Source organism: Aulonocara sp. 'chitande type north' Nkhata Bay, linkage group LG5 (genome assembly GCF_057382095.1).
Source record: "Aulonocara sp. 'chitande type north' Nkhata Bay isolate Kocher_YH1m ecotype deep benthic linkage group LG5, A_spYH_male_GT1.1, whole genome shotgun sequence".
Classification (NCBI taxonomy): Eukaryota; Metazoa; Chordata; class Actinopteri; order Cichliformes; family Cichlidae; genus Aulonocara; species Aulonocara sp. 'chitande type north' Nkhata Bay.
The window spans coordinates 26,900,582-26,922,633 of NC_141348.1; the positions used below are offsets into that span (position 1 = coordinate 26,900,582).

General features: G+C 38.8%; 1 protein-coding gene across 1 annotated transcript; it reads left to right on the forward strand.

Annotated features, from left to right (window-relative positions):
* The first annotated feature begins 5,929 nt into the window (after window positions 1-5,929).
* Window positions 5,930-21,652, forward strand: slc6a1b (solute carrier family 6 member 1b). Its single transcript, XM_086292624.1, has 15 exons — window positions 5,930-6,360; window positions 7,601-8,045; window positions 8,329-8,460; window positions 8,617-8,717; window positions 9,148-9,257; window positions 9,670-9,802; window positions 10,579-10,713; window positions 11,346-11,449; window positions 12,011-12,135; window positions 12,774-12,886; window positions 13,116-13,247; window positions 15,175-15,277; window positions 15,467-15,567; window positions 15,938-16,105; window positions 19,037-21,652. The coding sequence occupies exons 2-15, from the start codon at window positions 7,799-7,801 to the stop codon at window positions 19,148-19,150; spliced, it is 1,818 nt and encodes a 605-aa protein (XP_086148750.1). The 5' UTR covers window positions 5,930-6,360; window positions 7,601-7,798; the 3' UTR covers window positions 19,151-21,652.
* Window positions 21,653-22,052: the final 400 nt, after the last annotated feature.

The window sequence follows — 22,052 nt, forward strand, 5'->3', positions numbered from 1 at the left end:
TCAGAGTTAGGTTATGTTAGGTATAGCAGAGATGAATCTGAACTTAAGTTGATGATGCTTAGAATCACTAACTGAATTCTACCTTCATAAACTTCATGCTGTCTATTATAAAGACAGTATACATCAGGGCTGGGGGAACTCCAGGCCTCCAGGGCCAGTGTCCTGCAGGTTTAATATATCACCTGGGTCAGCACACCTGAATCAAATGATTAGTTCATTACCAGGTCTGTGGAGAACTTCAAGACATGTTGAGGAGGTAATTTAGCCATTTAAATCAGCTGTGCTCGATCAAGGACACATCTAAAACCTGCAGGACAGTGGCCTTTGAGGCCTGGAGTTCCCCAGCCCTGATATACAGTATAGTGTCAGTGTAGGGGACTGAAATTCATTAAGACAACTTACGTATAGTTAAGTTTAGTTCTGTGAATCCACAAAGAGCTGTGAACCTCAGAGCAGCATCAAACAGCTCAGCTGATCACAACCCGTACACAAAGATAATCTACTGAAGTTCACAACAGAAATTATTGTGAGTTTTCATTCTTTTGTTCAAGTTCAAGTTCAAGACTTTAACAAGTTTTGAGAATCCTCCACATGCTGAATCTAACATAAACCCCTGACTATACTTACTATCCCGTTTAGGTGTGGAGGCAAAATGTACAATGTAGGCAGCAGAAAATAGAGTTTGATAAATTTTTATATTCTCACATCCTATAAGAGTTATTCACTAATTGTTCATCTAGCAAAGTTAGCTCCACTACGATCAAAGTTTCACTGATACTGGCTAGCAGCAGCTAACAGTAACAGTAGCTAAAAGCAGCAGAAACAGAAAGTTCAGGATATCCTGAGCAAATTACCTCAGTATTGCTGCCACTGGACAAAAGTGCACCTCTCCACTGGTAGCTCTGATCTTCACTGACTCAGTGACTCCTAGCGGACTCCTTTCATAAGGTTTTACAGCCTCCTCCACAGTAAATAGATGTGGACACATACCGACAGTGGGTAGCCATTTTTCTATGATCACACTATCATCACTATGAAAGGTGGCCAGAGTTGTTTTTCTTTCCTACAGCACTATAGCTATGATTATGCACTTTAATCTTTCAATATCTAGCAGTAAGATTTTATGCACTGTAACTTTCTAATGTTTTTCTCCTTAAAGTTATCACAGTGGATCTTTTATGTTTCCTGATATTGGTCACTCCCCAGTTAGCCTCATATAACCTAGTCCATCCTTACTGATCCTCCACTGGTGGATAAATATACTGAATGACAACTGAGTGTTCTTTTCTCTTTTTTCTCTGAGTGCTGACTTTGTGAATACTGAATGTGTAATGGACAAATGCATGAGGTAAATTGTCACTCTATATGTTATCATTTAGTTTGACTAACTTACTTTATTTGGGTGACATTGCTAGTTTTCGGTAATCTTATTTTAATATATTTTGTTGCCTGTAGGGGCAGCGCTGTTTCTGTCTCTGTCATTAAATATATAACTCAAGTTAAAAGTTATTCAGGGATGCAACAGATGCATATGGTTGATATAAAATTTTCCTATTATTTTTTCCCCTCAAATATGTACCTTCATTCTTCATGACCCTTATGAAAGCCACAGACCGAAACACACGGGTAAATAATAAATCAAATCTTCCTGCCACAAGTGTTCCTTAACACCTTGGAAGTGGGTGAAGCTGTTTGTTCTTTTTCCAGTATTTAACAATCTATACATATAAGATAAATATGTATACAATACATATTAAATATGGGGCATGTGGATTTCCAAATAAGGAAAATCACTAAATTTGCAAAAGCAAATAACAGAAATCATATAGATGACATCCCAGTCCTGTATGGAAATGAGAAATCAAACAGCGTGTTGGCTTTACTTGTTAAAGGTTTCCAATTGAATTCAATTTTATTTATATATATAACCTTAAAGGTGTAGGTTTGTATCTACACCTTTAAGGAGAGCATTCCCTTTCACTGGTGCTTTGCTGAGAAATCTTTCTCATGTTTGCACACAATGATACACTGTGTTTAGCGTGCCTTATTGCATCAGACATGCAACACAGATGTTTCTTTCTTAATTGACCTTTTACCTCATGCACACAGAATGACACGTTGTATATTCATCACCTGGACCTCTCTTACCTTTCTCGACATGTATCACCAGTGTTGTAATAAACCATGACACGGGTTGAAACAATTTAATGCCCCATTTACAGAAAACGCATCACTCCTCTCCATCTCCACACATCAATAGCAAAGCACCTATTTGACTGACAGTTGGACCATGAAAGGTCTGTAACAATAATCAATTTAGACCATGCTTCTATAGCCTCCTGGGTTTGAGAGATATATGTACATGTATAAAATTACCACCTATCTAGTTCAATATCATCCATCTTTCTGCCTGCAACTCAGAAGGTAGAGAAGATTGTTTGATAATAAAAAGGTGAATAGTTTGATGCAAGTCCTTGTCCTTTTGCAAAATGTTGGGCAAATCCATCTGTGTTTGACAGCTGGCAAAAGGTGCTTTAAAATTTAAAAAGGCTTAAAAAGCCTACGTGTGAATGTATGTGTGAATTTGCGTGCTCAGTTAAAGTAGAAAAGTCAATTTACCATTAGTGGAAAAATATTTAGCTTAAGTGAGAATTTTTACTCTTCACCTGTGCATTTTGGTCACCTGTGCTGTTCTTAAAGATGTTGCCTCACTGGAGCATAAATTGACTTTGCTGCAAAAAATAGGTGTGGAAAATACAAAACCTATTTTTTGCAGCAAACTCTCACATCGACTTCTATGTTACACCCTGGCGATGAGAAGAGAGAGAGAGGGAGAGAGACAGGGAGGGAAGCCAATATTTGTTTTACTTTGTCGCTGTGTTTCCACCCTCCCTTTTTGTAGAAATGCACCCTGGATTCCTTTTGTGAATCACCCAGCAACAGACACATCACTTTGTCACCATCTTTTCAGTGCAAGCGGAAACCATTGCGCCGAGGCTCTTCTGGAGAGGCCAAGCAGAATCCTACCTGACTGTCTTACCAATGAAGAGCCAAAACCCATTCTGTGGGGTTGCTGTGTGTTACACATAACTGGTCCTGACAAAAGTCCCTCCCTCTGCAGCACCCAGAAAGAGCCAAGGCTTTTTAGGATTAAGACACATGGAAAACTGCAGTTTGCATTTGCTTTCCATAAGCTCTCGAGTGCAGAGCCAACAAACAATAGTGTTTGTTTTTTAAGTGTTAGCTTAGCGGGTATTTGAGTTCCTAAAAGCACTGAAATCTTTGGGGTGGAAAGTGCACTAACAATTAATGCAAGAAGCACAGAGTTTTTATAGACCTATTCTGCCAGTGGAAAAAAAAACATGTGGCTGTATTTACAAAGATAAAAATATGTTTAGCATAATAATATATAGATAGCATTCTTTTTACTGTATCCACTTAAGTTTGCCTAAAGATAAAGCTCTGCCATCAGGTGTGATTTAATTTTAACCACACCCGCTGTACTGTATATAAATGCTGGTAGGTTAATCCACCATTTGGAGAATTATGATGAACTCTTGACTTTTCTTCTAACACCATCATGAGGTTTATATTTAAAGTTAGGACTAAAATGTGTTGATGTGGCCTTGGTATACTTGAATAATCAGGTCAGTATTCTAATCTGTGCATTACATTACTTTATAAGTGCTACACCAACATTAATATCACTGATAACAGCCTTAAATTTTTTACCGTGTTGACATACACGAATAAATCCCTGAGCACAGTAACATTAATGCTTGCTGAAAATCAACATCTTTGCATTTAATGTCAATGAGCTGTCATTTCTGTGGCTGTACGTCTCGTATTGTTATATTAATCTGCATGTAGTCATTCCAGATTAAGAAACTTCTATTCTTCAACAAGTTAAAAAATGTATGGCTTCAGGGGCATTTTTATAACAACTATAGAGGGATGTTACTACTACGACAAGGACGCTGAGGGAAAAAGGGCTTCACCAAACCAGGCATCAAAGCATCGGAGAAGTACTGAAATTGACCCGTGGCATATTTCTACATGGCTCTGTAAATATGCCTGAATTTAAAAATGCATCTGTCATCATTATCGCAGTCATCATCTGCATCGCCATTTTGTCTGTCCCGCATGAGAGATAATCGACTGTACAGTTTCAGAGCATTGCTTTTGTCCCCAGCGTCTCAGCAGCGAAACTGACAGGAGGCCAGCTGTCTACCCGTGTGTCTGCCTGTACTCTGCTCTTTATTACCACCACCTCCTTCTGTAATTACAAGCTCCAGTGCACACAAGCGCACCATCAGGTGGGGCCAGGGCCACAAGCACGGCACCAGCAGCTCTCATCATTGTGGCATTTTGAATTCCCCCCGCGTGTAAGAGCTGTAGGCCAACAGGAGGCACATCAGAGGTGCCACAGCCTGCAGACCAATCAGCCAGCTGGGGTAAGAAATGCTACATTTTGTTTCATATCATTAGAAGGTTAGCTCACCCCTCATTGGTTCACCATCTGGGCATTCTTTCTTCCTTTCTCCCTCAGTGCTGTGGCTTCTCAGTACCGTATCAACACTGCACAGCCTTCAGCATGGCGCGCAGAGATAAAAAAGAACTGAAGATGGAGGCGAAAGATCTGGGTAGATGAACATGGAGGCAAGAGCAAATCGAGAAAAGTAGAGAAGTGTGGGAAAATAACATAAAAAGAAATTAGGCACATCGATATGACTGAAATAACAATATTAATATCAGAAAATATACACATATCATCCAGGACTTTAAGTATATTAAATTGCATATGATACCTTGTGATAATAAAGTGAAGCTGCTTTGATGTCAAAATTTACATAGAACGTCAAAATTGGGGCAACCGTGGTTCAGGGGGTTGGGAAGCTCATCTTGTAACCGGAAAGTTGCCGGTTCGATCCCCAGCTCTGTCTGTCTTGGTTGTTGTGTCCTTGGGCAAGACACTTCACCTACTGGTGATGGCCAGAGGGGCTGATGGCGCGATATGGCATCCTTGCTTCTGTCGGTCTGCCCCAGGGCAGCTGTGGCTACAACTGTAGCTTGCCTCCACCAGTGTGTGAATGAATAGTGGAAATGTTAAGTGCTTTGAGGGTCTCGAAAAGCACTATATAAATGCAATCCATTATTATTAAAATTGCACGGTAGAGTGTCACCTAGCAGTAAAGACAATGCATCAGTGTGGAAATATGCGAGGAGAAGTCATCTCAATAACAGTTTCACATCATCACAAAGGGAGGTGTAGAGTCTCTCTCTCTTTTTTAATCTGACACCAGTTTGGTTCTTACTCATTTTAACAACTCAAACTTTAACTATTAAACCATGAGCAAGTCTAATCTCCCAGTGAGAGCCGCATATTTTATCTCAATGTGGGAGTTAAACTCTGCATTAAGACTGCTCGTTTGAGATGTTCCACAAGGGTATTTCATTTTGGAAGACAGCGGGCTAAGAAGATTATAAGCACATTTTTCAATTTATCTCACACACCCTGACTCCTTTTATTGGCTGGGACCCTCTTATCATGTTTTGCCAGCAGCTAAAGCAGCCATTGGCATCTTCCACTGTATCCTCTACTTTGGAGTAGTTGCATTTGATGCAGTATTAGACTACACTTATTTTTACCCCGAGTGTGGCCTTTTTGAACATTTTGTTTCTCATAGTTGTGCATGTGCGTTATTAATGCGTTTCGGTGTTCTAAATGGCAACTTGATGAAATCAAGTTAATTCAAGGGATGACTTTGGGAAAATAGAGGATTACATAAAAGTGTTAAGTCTGTGTTATTCATCATCTGGACCTTGAGTGAGTCACAAAGGGAGAGAGGGGGAAGGGGGAGGTGGGAGAGAGAGAGAGAAAGAGAGAGAGAAGTTGCTGATGTTTAAAAAAACGGGAGAAAAAAAGCTGCAGGAGTAACGATATAAAACCTTGAGACAAGCGGATGCTCCTCTCTCAAACCCGCTGCCATCTCAGTGGTGGAAATGTTGGAGTTGGGGAGGGTCGACTTTGAGGTGACATTGACGCTATGTAGACGAAAGTGAGGATCCTGCGCTCCATGTTACGTCCCTGCTCGCTTCAACTGAGACGGCGGCAGCTCCTTTTCTCCGTCTTCTCTCCCCTCCTCTCTTTCAGCACCACTCCTTTAAGGACAGCACCTCGCTCTCAAAGACGCATTTGCCCACTATCCTCTCCCCTTTCGGATCATATATTCGCTCGCTGTCGCCGAATGCAAAGTTTTCACCGCGGTTTGACTCAGTGCAAGTGAAAGGAAGTTACTTTTTTCCAAAATCGGGATATTCCCCCCCGGAGAAAGAATCTGCAAAGTAGCGGACTGTATTGTAAGTATTCACTTGTACGGGGTGCAATTTACATAAATTCGAGAAAAGAAATGCATTTGTTACACGCGAGGACCATCAAGGAATTTGCCGTGTGCAGATGTGCTGAATTTGCGTAAGGATATGCAGCTGCGCGTGAGGTCGACGAAGACTTTTTACTTTTTTTTTAGTTTTCTTCAGGAGCCATTAGCATCTTCTTTGATCTTTCTGTTCTACAGCCACATTTCATGTATGTGAAATTTGAATCTGTGTTTTGTAGATTGTGTAATTTAAATACGCAGAAAATGCACAAGCAGTTCTTATCGCGATGTCTCTTAGATGCAAAATGTCACATTAACTTGGAATAGAAGTGGTGTATTTTTATTAGTAGACTGAAATATGAAAAAATAACACTCTAGCTTCCATCTGTAAATGCAACCCCGGTACCCCGCTTCTCTCAATTACGCACAAGGTAATAAGGGAGCACAGAGAGCGCACTCTCTGCTCACCATTTTAACGGTCGTTTATTTTGCATTTAAAAATGCTATTTAAAATACAAACAGATGACGTAGATCTTTTACGTTTATTTACTAATTTTTTTGCATTAACTGAAATAACTATTGCAAATTAGAACTCTATTCCATGGATATTTGATGTAGATCTATATTCAAATTGCAAATTCTGGTGAGTTATTAGCCTCTCCAGGTGATTCACTATCGAGTCTGATTTCTAAATGTGTTTAATTGCTTTTCTCTTGTAAGGGAGCAGTGAGAAGTGGGCCATTGAATTTAGAGCATAATGAATCAAGGACAAGAGCAGGCTCTAAATTTCTGCTAACATGGATTCACTCCAGGCAATTAAAAGTGATTCATATTGCATGAGAAGCTTTTATTTGATCCCGTGGGATTCACAGAACACGGGACAGACTTTTTTGTCACCCCTTAAGAAATGTCACGATATATATACATGTATAAAGAGAGAGAGCTAAATAGATATAATTTAATTCAATCTGTCATTTAACAGAATTTTTTTAGGAATATTTAATTCCTCTTTAAATGTTTTTTTTATTTCACCCAAGGAGTTAACATCCACAGTAATTATAGCAAAATTAATCCCTCATTAATATTAGGACATTCGTTTTAAGGCTCTATGCATATATATTTTGAATAAGTATATTTGCATTCAAAGCAACTAACAATATCTAATTTAGGAATGTCACTTTTTCTGTGAAATTTATAACTATATTATTGTTTTTGTTTTTTAGGGTCACTGGATTGTTGCTAAGGTCCTCGCCTCGCCTTTTCTCCAAATCACTCGCTGTACCCCAGTTTTCGTTTTTTTCCCCCTCTCGGCTGTTGTCTGGGAACTGGAAGTACGGGACGGATAAACTGCTGTCTATCTGGACCAGTGCTGAAACCCCCTCTTCTCCACTGGTCAGGACTGTCCGACGCACACCTCGACCATGGCTACCAACGGGACCAAAGCCTCGGACGGACACGTCTTAACGGAGACGGTGAATGACGCGCCCACCACCACGCCAAACGACAAACCCAAAACCTTGGTGGTGAAAGTGCAGAAGACAAAAAAGGAGATACCCGAAAGAGAAACGTGGGGTGGGAAATTTGACTTTCTCCTCTCTTGTGTCGGATACGCAATCGGACTCGGAAATGTCTGGAGATTTCCTTACTTATGTGGAAAAAACGGTGGAGGTAATGAGGAATTCTTGGCAATTTTCAGATATCCACACACCAGAAGGAGCGCAAAGATCTCGACATTAAAACCTGACAGTTTGCCCAGGACTTCTTTATTTATAACAGATATAAACTGCATGTCCAGTATAACCGTGCGTAATTGCGCACAGACAAATAGCTGTGACGTGATCTGGGGCGCAGAAACAAAACACCCCTAATATGTTTTATTGGATTATGTTGAAAATTATTAGCATATCCTTTGTCGTCATTTACACACCTTTACTTCTCACCTTTCATTCAGGGGCCTTCTTGATTCCCTACTTTTTGACCCTCATATTTGCTGGTATGCCTCTGTTCTTTCTGGAGACGGCTCTTGGTCAGTACACTTCTATTGGAGGTCTTGGAGTGTGGAAGCTGGCTCCAATGTTCAAAGGTAAATTATATGTAAATTATATGTATTGTTAAGACTTGAAACTAAATTTTCTAAATAACTACTTTATTTAGGCATTCTAAGTGGACTTACATGTGTTCCTCATTTTGTTTTATTCAGCACAATTTGACATCACACCTTTATTTTCCATTGTTTCAGGTGTTGGCCTGGCTGCTGCTGTTCTGTCCTTTTGGCTCAATATCTATTACATTGTTATCATTTCCTGGGCTATTTACTATTTGTACAACTCCTTCAGTGCTGTGAGTATTTGAAATTTAAAGTCCTACATTTCTTAGCAAATGTAGTAACAGGGCACTAATTCTGAACCTTTAAGGGCCAAGATTTTCCAGATATAGCCCTGTCTGTATTGTTAGTACTATTACTTTCTAACCCTTTAATCATGAGGCAGGTGCTGTTTGCCAGTATCTCTTATATAAGGCCTCACAGCCCTTAACAGAGTATGACATTTATTACTTCCTTTCCCACATAATTAGTGCCTTACACAAGGTATTGATAAATGCATTTGGCGATGAAGCATTCACTGCTCTGAGAAAACCATGAAATCTCAGTGTCCCGAATGAGTATCGTGGTCTTGGCAGCTTGACAGCTAGAGAGAATAGGCAGTGGGAGAGTGCTCCAAATAAAAGAACCTGTGTGTGTCTGTTTGTGTGCGTTTTCCTTAAATTTCAGGATTTGCCGTGGCAGACTTGTGGAAATAGCTGGAACACAGAGCGCTGCTACACCAACTACAGCATCACAGACACCTCAAACCTCACCAGTGCCGTTGTAGAGTTCTGGGAGTAAGCTGGACATTTCAGTTAATGTTATTAATAGGTTTTAACTGCACAGTAAGGTTAGAGGTTCCCTTATGTGCATGATCATTACATCATGGGTCAGAGTTAGATATGGCCATTTGCATATGATGACTCAGTGGCCATATCCGTTAATAGCAATCTACCCAGAATATCAGCAGAGGAGGAAAATCTGTGCACAAATGGATAATGGATGAGAAAAATAACGTGTGCACAGAAGCACAACTTCCTTTCGCTATCATACCTTTAAGCTTTAAGGATGAGAAAAAAGCCATCAAAAGACTCTTTGTGAATATCCAGATGCATGTAGGCACATTTGTGTATGCTTCCATGCATGCTACATATGTGACATCAAGGATGCCCTTGTGTATTGTAGTAAGACCCCTTTACTTCCCTCCAGACGAAACATGCATCAGCTGACCGATGGCCTGGAGAAGCCTGGGGAGGTCAGGATCCCACTGGCTATCACACTCGCCATAGCATGGGTCCTTGTCTATTTCTGTATCTGGAAGGGAGTCAGCTGGACTGGCAAAGTAAGTAGGAGAAGAAGGTACAGACATCAGCATAAACAATGAAAAAGCCAAATATAGAACTGGAACAACAGAACTTTAGATTATTGTTGAAATAAAGGGAGTTACTCACTTATTTTAGAAATTTTGTGTAATTTCCTGTTAGTGTGGGAAAAGAGCTTCACTGGTACACTGTCACAAAAAAGTTAAAAATCATACAAAAAGATTATACATGGACACATAGGCTATCCCTTTGGAATATCCTTTTATTATAAAGTATGTTGTGTTATATAAGTACCAACATTTTGCACAATGGCAAACAGCCCGACAGAGTTTGCATCATCTGTACACTGAGCTAAAGTATGAGATTTCTATTTGCTGTTGCTTGATCTTTATTTTGATGTCTGTTTTTTTCAGTATGGCAAAAGGAGTTTCAACAATTTCCTAACTTTCACAACAAGATCCTCTGCTGATTCATTTTTCTGCAGTAGATGTTATCTTGGCTGGCATGATTAGTGTTGACTTTGACAGCACAGTCTGAAATTAGTTCAGATAAGGAGGGAAATAGTGCGCCGGGAGTGTGCTGAACCCAGTCTTTCTGGGGTCACTGTGCCTCTGGGAGATGGTTGACTAGGGCACTAAGCTGCTCTGTGTGGATGGTGCCTCAGTAACACAATAAGTTGATGAGATTAAGAACTTGTCGGTTTTCAAACTGCGCTCTTGCCTCAAATATTCTCGGGAGATCTTAAAGATGGCTTAGAGAGATTATTTTGCAGTAATCACGATTTTGTGCCCCGTAGGTGGTGTACTTCTCTGCCACGTACCCTTACTTCATGTTGTTCATCCTGTTTTGCCGTGGTGTCTCTCTGCCCGGTGCCATGGATGGAATCCTCTTCTATATCACACCAGACTTCAACAAGCTTAAGGAGTCTGAGGTGAGCTCGCTGCTCTTTCTGATCACGAATACATGTAGATATTCTGCAGCAGCAACCAAAATTAAGGTTGCTGCAGAGTATAAGATGAGCCCCAACTTGATGTGTTTTGGTTTTTGGGGTAATGTTTCAGGGTTGTTGTTTTTTTTAACATTATGTAGGTCTCTGTACCTACATGAATGGATGGGAACTAATAAGTCAACAAGATTCCAGATACATTTTCAGTGATTGCAGAGCTTTAACGTGAATGTCTGTGAATGATGTTTATAACCATGATTGTTCATTGCAAGTACCATTATTAGCACAGTTCACAAATACTTTCTTTTACAGTATTGATTATGAGATAATGTGTTTATTTCTGTAAAGACTGAGAAGCTGAGGTCAGATCACGATTCAGTGATTTGACAGTTGATCAAATAGCATCAGGCACGACAAAACAATGCTGAGGCGTTACAGTGCAGAACAAACAGTTTCCCTCTTTCTAGCATTTATGCACATGCTTTCATCAGAGAAAAGAGTCCTGATAATCAGTAAATGAATATAATCCTGGCCGGTTTTTCAAACAAAAATCTTCTTTTAGCAGCAATTTTTGCACAAGCACACTTACTTGAACCTCTTTTCTGTCTGTGTGTCAGGTGTGGCTCGACGCTGCCACTCAGATCTTCTTTTCCTACGGGCTAGGATTAGGCTCTCTGATTGCTCTCGGCAGCTATAATCCCTTCACCAACAACGTATACAGGTAGGTGAATAAAATACTGTTTCTGTTTATTTACAGCTTGAATTAAATGCCTGTTAAAAAATTACCATCTAACACCACTCACTCATATCATTTATTTATTTATTTTTTATATGGAGACCGTGCAGATGTCTCTTCCTGGGATTATTTTTGGTTTCCGTGACAGCATAGTGTCTGCAGTTTGTTCTATTTTGGGACTATTTGAGCCCCCTGTTATATCAGTTGTTTCATTATTTTGGCTCCACATAGTGTTTTAGATTCAGGTACACACATTTGGTGACTGTCAAAGGCTGTCACCTTATAAAATAAACACTGGCCATCTGCCCATTTGTCTCTCTAGTCGTAAAACTGCTAGAACTCACTGCCGTTTTATAAAATCAGGACATTATCAATGTATTCAGCTGTTGTGCCACTGCCAGATGCAAAATGGCTTTCCACCTTTCCCTTTCCACCCCACCCCCCACCACTCCACTCCCACAAGCCTCGCCACAATGTGTGACGGGTTGATAAGGAATTGATATAGGCGTGACAATGGCTGCAGCGTGCTTTGTCTCTCCCCTACAGAGATTCTGTCATTGTCTGCTGCATCAACTCCTTTACCAGTATGTTCGCCGGCTTTGTCATCTTCTCCATCGTGGGATTTATGGCCAATGTGACAAAGAGACCCATCGCTGATGTGGCAGCCTCAGGTAATTGCAATCAATGTTGAAACTCAATAGTAATAACAGACACAGGCAAAAGATAATATGACTACAAATACGGTGCAAAAAGTCAGCCATTGCAGCTGCTATAATTTTGAAGGGACAAATGATTTTTTTTACACTGTTGGTCCAGATTGCTGGGATTATTAGAAGGGAAATACTTTGCAAAAACTCTCTGTACTCTCAGTCCTTTACAAATACTCAGCTTTGACATTCAGTGTACTTTTTTCTCTCAATGACACTTCGAGATCAACTTCTTTTTTTTGTTTCTTCTTTTATCAAGTTTTACACTTTCAGTACTGTCATATGAGCCCAGTTTAAATTTATTGTTTTGACTTCTTCAGTCAAAACCAGATACTTTTAGCTGCTCCCTTATTCACAAGGAGTCACCACAGTGGGTAGCTCCCCATGTTTGATTTGGAAGATCTTTACATCTGATGCCCTGCCTGATGCGACTCATATAGAGTAATCTCCCAGGACAGGAATCAGGAGCCTATCACTTGTTAGGCAATTGTGAAAGCCATTACACTATGGAGCCACTACGTCATAGCCAAATACCACATGTTTTATTTGTGTCCCACTGTCAAATACAAATCACATTATCTCTGATATTTATCTTTTATCAGGACCTGGCTTGGCTTTTTTGGCATATCCAGAGGCTGTCACCCAGCTCCCCATTTCCCCTCTCTGGGCAGTGTTGTTTTTCTCCATGCTCTTGATGCTGGGAATTGACAGTCAGGTAAAGATATTTCAAGAAAAAATGTCTCCTTTTACCAATATGAAATGCTTTCTAAAATACTTTTCTAACCTTCAAATAAAAATGATCTAAGTTTTCAGTTTGATACTGCACTAATGTGCCAAAAAACTTACCATTGCTCTTTTGCTCAGATACTAAACCTTAGCAATGTTTTTATTGTGACAGAAATGTATTGTGTAACAGTTTCAACCTGATTCTGCAATATCTCCAGTTCTGCACTGTGGAAGGCTTCATCACTGCCCTGGTTGATGAATTCCCCCATGTCCTTCGAAAGCGTAGAGAGATCTTCATTGCAGTCGTCTGCCTTATTTCTTACATCATTGGCCTGTCCAACATCACACAGGTGAATATGAATGTGCACTAACTCTGAATGTGCAGGCATGTCAAACATAAGGGTTGTGGGCCAGAATCGGTCCTACAAAGCGCCCCCCATGGCCATTCATGCTGCACCACTGTAATTAAGTAACAAATTATTAAATAACAGATTTTTTTTTTTTTTACTACTTACCCTGGAATGTCTGTATTTTACAGTAAGTCCAAAGTAAAAAAAACAAAACAAAAACAACAACAACAACAGGTCATTTAATAGGACATTTTCTGTGAATTTACCTTCTGTTTTATATTTACATTAACAACAACCAGACATTAACCTGATCAATGCCTGCATTTGTTGGGTTCATCTTTACACTTTGTAAAACAGTCATAGGGTCTAATTCTTGAGACTAACATGCCAAACTGATTCACAATATTTAGTATTTACTCGAGTACAAAAAGAGATCCCCCAACATCTACTAGCAAGATTCCCATGTGGTGTGATCTGGTCATTAAGGGCTCTGATTTGCATATCATATCAACATATCCTTGAGAAATGATAAAATGGCTTTAGTCTAGTACACGTTCTCTTCAATTTCTAAATATTCATTGAAACTGCTGCGCATATTCAAGGAGGAGGAACCCCAGCGCTTTGTTAATCACATCATAAGGTCACAAACAATTTATTAAAGTAACCTGACTGTCCGAGGAGGCGAATATCCCAACGTTTTCTCGACACATTCATTCTCCTTAGTGAATGAGCCTTTGTAGACAATTCATAAGCTTCTAACATGTCACCTTTACACTCGGACTGTCTACTGATTTCATTTTCGGGGCACATTTATCCTCCCCCAAAGGAAAACAGCCCTTTGTTTCTCCTGACCCCACATTCGCTGCTATTTCTGTACTCTCAGGACAGCCATACTTTGCAAATGTGATTCAAAAGCTTCAGTTGTTCCAAAATCACTAGTATATTTTATTATTTCCTCAATAATTTTAAGTCTTAGCATTTCAGTATTAGTCACAGCTCATTTATGAGTGAATGACCTCTGTGTATAAGACAAATTTTCCTGGGGCTTATGCACAGTGCGCTATTTTAATCCCATTTTAATCTACAAGAGCTGTTTTAACCCAATTATGACTGTAATTAAAATAGGTGTTTTAGTCTGTTGAAGAGAAATGTCATTGTACTTAATCATTTGTCTTTTCTACTATGCTGGATTTCAGATTTGAGTAATAAAATGACATTTGAGGGCTTAACACAGTTCTATAAACTATTGTTTACACATAAATATTTAGCTATCAAAGTTTATTTGAATATATTGGAATTCCAAACTCTGCTTCTTCAATTGACACACTCTGAGTCATTTCCCTCAGGTAACATTATGCTAAAAACACTTCAAAGATTTGCATCAGTTTGAAATGCAAGACAAAGAAAATGATAAGCAAGAAAAAAAAAAACAACGTGTCAGTAATATGCAATAAAAGCTTCTGCATCTCTTGAGCTATGACAATTCAAGAGCCTGCGCTGTTCCTCTATTCCAGTCACATTGGATTTCCATCATGCTACATGCACAGCACGTTATTTTATGGCAGTTATCCTAATCGCTGTTCCAGGCAGTATGAAGTATATCAAGCTTCAAAATGTAGAAGTGGACAAACTCCAAGAAGTCCTCTTGAGCTGGTCCCTAGAATGACTTGATAGCTGCAAGGCACTAAATGCTGGCACTGTAGAAATTTGAGCCATATTGGTACTGCGTGCACTGCACAGTAGGAGAAACACAGCTTTTCACAAAGAATCCATTTAGAGTTCTGAGTTCATCAGTTGGATGTTTAACCATTTATTCTCACTCTTGATGTTACTTCACTGCACTAGTTTAATACTCTCCCGCACATGCCTGTAAGTGCTTTTTCCATTACTTCTCCTTTCTCATCATGTTCTTTGCCTCTGTTTTCAGGGTGGACTGTACGTGTTTAAACTGTTTGATTACTATTCAGCTAGTGGGATGTCCCTACTCTTCTTGGTCTTCTTCGAATGTATCTCAATCTCATGGTTCTATGGTGAGCCAAACAAAAAGGGTTTTTTTTCTCCATCTTAGAACAGTAAGTGTTTTCTGTCTTTTAGCTGCCAATTTGGTGTCGCTACAATGCCAAGCTTTGACATCTAAGACTCAGATGGGAAACATATAAATCCACAGTGACATAATGATAAAAACAGCACTGATAATGTTTTTGGTTTTTTTGTTCCAGGTGTGAACAAATTCTATGACAACATTGAAGAAATGATTGGCTACAGACCATGTCTCTGGTGGAAGGCCTGCTGGGTTGTCTTTACTCCACTCGTTGTGGCTGTAAGTGCGGCAAGCACAAACATAACACAAAAGAAAAATAGTACTCCACTGTGGTCAGTATTTTATTTGAAGGCACTCTGTATATTGCAAATGACTTGAACCATACATTTAAGAAAAAGTGTGCCATTGTTTGATGATTGCTTCTCTCTCTGGCTGGAGTCTATTTCTTTTCACTGACACTTGATTTAATGCTTGTGTTAACTTGCATTTAAGCACCATCATCCAATAGTGTGTCCCAACCACATCTGTATAAGACAATATAGGAAATAGTACAATTTGCAAAACTCTTATCTTAGCTTAAACATTATGCAGTTTGGTAGCATATTTGTAAGCATAATTAGATCTTTTCTCTTGTTCCTCTTGCGTACAGGGAGTCTTCTTGTTTAGTGCAATACAGATGGTTCCTCTTACTATGGGCGACTATGTGTTCCCTGCCTGGGGTCAGGGGGTCGGCTGGTGCATGGCCCTCTCCTCCATGATTCTCATCCCTGGCTACATGGGCTACATGTTCCTCACACTCAAAGGCACATACAAAGAGGTAAGACAAATATATTAATGCTTGACTTTTTTAATTGTATTTCACAAATTGTTATAATTGCCTGCTTTACACTACAAAAATTAATATCCTTTTCTTGTTAAGAAAGGAAGTGGGATGTTATTCTTTTTAAAGCTATGGTATAAATGCCAAGAGTGTACGGCTGACAAGTAGCTAAAGATAAACCAGCGTATAATGCATCACTATACCCACCTCTGAGCTTTTCACACATCTAGTAGCTTTACCCTGGACTCTGCAGCTGAATAAGCCACACTGAGTGTTTCAAGTGGATTACTTCTTATGCATGATTTTTTTGCACAAGCCAAACTGATATTAGCTCATACAGGATGTAAGGCGATCCTATATGCAGATAAAGAAAAATACAAGCCCAAAGGATTTAGTGAAAGATCTATTTACACCATGTACAGAAGTTTAGATAAATATTTAGGTCACCACAAATGCAGCCCGCTTTACCAGAATATACTAACCCATGAGCTTTATTACCTTTACTTTTTATTAATTTCATAATGGGCAGCTTTGAAAGTACTATGAAAGGATTATAATTAAGGGCCAAACAGAGAACCTGTGCAGGCACCAGCAGTCTTCTATTCTCCTTCTTCTTCTTTGTCCACTGGCAGTTCCCTGATTCTTTTTACCGAGTTTAATGGCTTTGCCACGAGTGCTCTAGGGCCACCAATGGTTCAGATTTAGCGGTATGTTTAGGCACATAACTTTTAAAAAACACAAATGAGGCAAATTAGCTACTCGTGGATTCCAAAGAATCTTAATATCACCATAACTTTGGGACATCTCATGAGTACATATTCTAGCATAAGGATGTTTATTCTCAGTGCATTCTTGTTCTCCTTTCCTAAGTCCTTGTGAATTCTGATTCTGAAATGTGATTAGGTAAAAGAGATAGGATGTACTTTTGAAACACAGCCAGCAATGCAGCAATCACATTAAATTGTCAGTATATTACGCCTCGGGAGTGAGAACGGGCTGCATCTGACCAGTAGACGGTCGTACAATAATAGTAAAAACAGAAAAACATAATCAGAGTCAACCAATAGGCACAGAGGGCTTCTATTTCAGCCTATGCTTGCTCTGTTGTCCATTCATCAGGTCTGGCTGCACAAACTAGGCTCAAGGACTCAAATGGAGTTCACACAATACAAAGCATCAGACAAGTGGGTTGATTGTCACAGAACTGCTGCTGAGTTTTCCTTATGCCCAAGAAGGTCTCCTAGTGCCTCATTTCAGTGAATAAAAGAACAAGACATTCAGACAAAATTGGCATCTGCTGGGAATTTGCATGTGTGACCATCAATATTGCTAAAAGCTATGTCAACGCCTATAAGAAGGTACAAACTTGCAGTTTCTAGTGTAAAGCTATAGAACTGATCAGTTCTATAGCTTTAGTAGTGTTTTGTTTTTGTATGATGTTGGACGAAAGAGATATAGGACATAAACAAGAATTTTTGTGTGGTGTCTCTGGAAGGCCCCAAAGCCAGGATATGTCTCCTTTTCAACCTAATTGATGCAACCACCATGAGTGATTTCATTGAAAGGTTTAAAATAAATACAGGCTACATTTTTTTCTGATGTCTACAAATATTGTCAGAGGTGATCTTCAAAACAACCCTCTCTAAAGTTATCACATGGATTTTGACTTTTCTATCCATTTGCCCCTTACGGACAATTGATATAAAAAAAGGAAATCATACTGTAGCAGAGCATCTCTTTCATAAATTAACATCAGTCTTGGTGTACACACTATGCACTTTTTTCTGAGTCCCTAGAAGCCATGCAAATGGTAAAAAGAGGTTTTATTTTCAATCAGTGCTAACAGATACACCTTTAACATAATCAGATCAAACTGACATTGTGACTGTACCCTGCTGAACTTCTTGGCCCCCTTGTTGCCGCTTGCAGCTATGTTTTGTAATTAATTTTGTAATTTAGAAGCCAAAAGATGCTCCACACTGAAAGGGAAAAGGATGAGCATAGCGAGTGTGACTTTGCTCCATGCATTAAAACTGTACAGCACCACTGTAATTCAAAGGTTTTATAATAAGTAAAACACACTAGCATCCTGGGCAAAGTAGTAAATTGTCATGAAGCGTAGAGCGGTGATAAAAGGATTAGTGAAATAGATTTTTAATTAGTTTTGTTAAATAATTTCTGATAGCTGTGTGCTGTAACAGTGACAATGACATACAACAGCCATGAAGTCCTTGGTAAATGACGTTTATACGCAGGGCAGTGCCACGCTGCATTTTTATTGACCTGATGTTACTAATCACTGTAAGAGAATACCTTTTCTGGTATACCATTTACATTAACAACTTCTTGATTTGCAGTCATCCACAGTGAGCCGAATAAGCAGGCTTACAGATAGTCTCTTAGTCTCCTCTGACAGATATAGCTTTATAGTCACCACTGACAGAATAAATGGGCGATAATTGCAGACAGTGGAACAGAGGCTATCAGAGGCGATGTGCAGGCGTCAGATCCTGCAGTAACAGCTGATGGCTGATTGTCTAATTGTAGCAATCAGCAAGTTGATTAGTGCTCTGCACCCAGGCGAACACTTAGTTTCACAAACACTCCATAAAAATGTTGACTGCAAAGCCCTGTTCTGACGCTGCATAGCTGAGAGCATTTTTTAAAGATTTAGTAAGTTTAGTAAGTTTGGCCCATGGAAGTTTGTTGGTGTCATTAGTAGGTTTCACTCTCTAAAGGTATATTAATTCATATAACTTTATCTCAGGTTGGAAAGCATCCAGTAGAAGAATGTTTACATTCAAAGCCTAAGGTCATTTATCCCTTAAGCTCACAGCTGCATAGCTCGTGTGGTTTGTTACAGCCTTTGGATTTGAACACTGACTTCTCAGCTCACGATATTAACTGTGGTACTGATCTTCTTCTCAGCGTCTGCGGATGATGATCAAGCCTTTGGTACTGGTGAAGGCTCAGGAAAATGGTCCAGACCAGCAGACAGAAAACCAGAATCAGAACCCTGCTACTGAGGAAGCCTACATCTAAAAAGGTCTGATCTCTGTCTCAACAGCCAGACTGGCACTCCACAATAGAAGAAACGTAATCAAGGTTGGGAACAACCACTAGACTTTTATGTCTGCTTTTATTCACCTACCTCCTGGGGACATGTGAAACCAACCTGATTACACAGTTATTTTTAGGGGGTTTTCTGTATGTTTATTTGTAAAATACAAAGTTATAAAACTTATGATGACAAGCAAATTATCCAGCAAAGTTATTGTGATATTATGAATTTCATTATGCAAAAAAGTTAGCCTTTTTAGAAAAGGAAATGTGACTTAGTAAAATACTGTATATTGAATATATATAATTAAAATTTGGAGGCCCATGTTGATTCAGTAGTAATGTGCTTTGAGTAATCTACTAAACTCCAACTATTGTACAAAAGGGTTTATCGGTAAAATGCATTTTGCATGTCCATGAAATAAATACATCAAAATAAATGCCGTGTAGTAGATGAAAACACAATTTGAAAGTTAGCAAAGTGGAAATGGAATATTGAGCAATTTAAGGCAAAGACAATGTGGGAACATGCAACAGGTAAGGCCAAATTTGCTTTTATTTTTAAAACAAATTTAACTAGACTATCAATCCCCTGCAAATCCTGCACTTCACCTGAAATGTTTACTACCCGTGTCTGGGGATACAACTGAAAAGCACAAGTACAGTATGGAATTTCTAAGTGTCCAATTTATTTTTGGCATGAGTGAAAACTGTGACCACAGCAAAAATAACATATATAATACATAGCAAGAGACTGTTATAATTGTTTCTTTGTTTTCTAAAGAACAATAACTTTGTATGTTGTCCAAATCTTTTTTGTAGAACAAGTTTTAGGTTATTTTCTATGTGTGTGAGTGAGAAGGACCAAATTAATGCTCTGAGACTGCTGACCCACTGAGCATTTACGGATTAAATAAAGAGTCTAATTAAAGTAATTATTCGAGAATCCCCTTTTGACTCGGTATAGAGCAGCAGGGTAGTGAAAAGAGCAGTCGCCCACAAGCACAGTTTGAATCTGTAAACTAGTACCTCTAAAAATAAAGGCGTAGCCATTACAAAACTCCTACATGTGCACTTCTTCTGGAGAGTAAACATTTGGAAAATGGTGACTTTTCTTCAACTGACACCAATTAAGTAGAAGGAAAAGTGTTACACTGAAATAAAACAATACTAATTCAGAGTTTAAACTGTGAGAGCTAATAGGCTGCAGTGTAGCGTGCGAGATGATTTCTATCATTACTACCATTATTCTGTCTGGAATCGTTTACTTGTGTATCTATTTAGTAACCCACTTCTCAGGAACAAAGGTGGAAGTGACCAAATTCTCTCAGATACTACCACGATACACTGAAACAATGAATGCTGTATTAAACGACAACAAGTGTGAAAATGGTCATTTTTTTTCCCATAAATTCAACATGCTACCTGAAGCAGCAACAAAACATAAAGTCGCAAACCAGAATGAAGACTTCACACATATATATATATATATATATATCTACTTGGGTACATTCAAAAGCTGATCCAAATTCCTGCCTCTTTTCTGTGTGCCATCTGCTCTGCTAGCATATTTTCTTTCACTGTGTATAAGCTGTCATGGCCTTCACAGATGTTGGTAGAAGCCATAAGTTGTTCCTATTCTGTCTTATATTTCCAATACAAGAAATGGGCAGATAAACTTTGGCACAGACACAGAACAAAACTGGCTGAAGTACTGTTAACAGGACATAGCCAGATGCTTTATAGGCCAACACCACCGAAAACTACTCCTTTTCATAGGGTGAATAAAAACCTATTATAACATATCAAGTTGCTCGGCAATATAATAGCATATGAGTAGATCCTGACTTTGTGACAGACCGGAGATATCGCTGTATTACTACGAAGAAGGATCAAGAGAATTTGCTTCTGTGGCAGCTATGCGACAGGAATCAGGTTGAACCAGTCCCATCTTTTCTTTTATTTATGTTTTTTTTTTCAAAGATGTGTTTAAATGTGCAATGACTAAAGGGTTCCGTGAATTTTGTATAAAGTTACCATATTGCAGTTTTCTCTCTTGAATGATGTTGTAAACTGGACTGTGTAATACATGTATCTGTGAATGTCCGTACAACCTGGATTTTTTTTCCTTTCGTCTAAATGTTGAACAGAAAAAAATGATATCATTTGCTGTTTTCTGCAATAATACTGTCTCAGAAACTAAAGCACATATCTCTCAACTGTAAAAAAACAAAAAAACAAAAAACTATGAAGATAACAGCAGAATAGATTAATAATAAAGAAGATTATAATAATGATAATAACAATAATGTAATAGAAATGTCTAGTCAGAGAATATTGTTTTGTATATTTCTAGCTGTTTCATGGGCCTAATGTAAAATATTATATGTAAAAAATATAATAAATGTCTAGATGGTGTTATATGAAAAAGCATGATTGCAATATATGTTATCTGCAAAATAAATAAAGTTCTATAGATTATAATCCCTGTGTTATGTGTTCATTCCATTTAAAGGGTAGGTGAATAAAAGTCCACTCCATTTTAAATGCTTTCATTTTCTAAAATTATTTATTTATTGTGGAACTATGCAGGTGGTTAATTGTGGAACAAATTGTTTTATGAAGAACATTTTACCCTTAGAAAAAACTTATTTTCTGTTTCTATAAAGAAAGATGTTATTGCACATTACTGACCTGTTCAGTACTATGGTAGTTTTTTGCACGAGTTGGTGAATATGCAATCAGCTCTGTCACTACAAGAGATGTTTGCTGTAAACATAACTGATAGTTTCTGACAAAATGGTTCATGCCGCAGTAACATTCTTGTGACACCTGCACTGAAGGCTGGGCCAGCACAGACACTACAGCTATTTTGGCTAAAAGC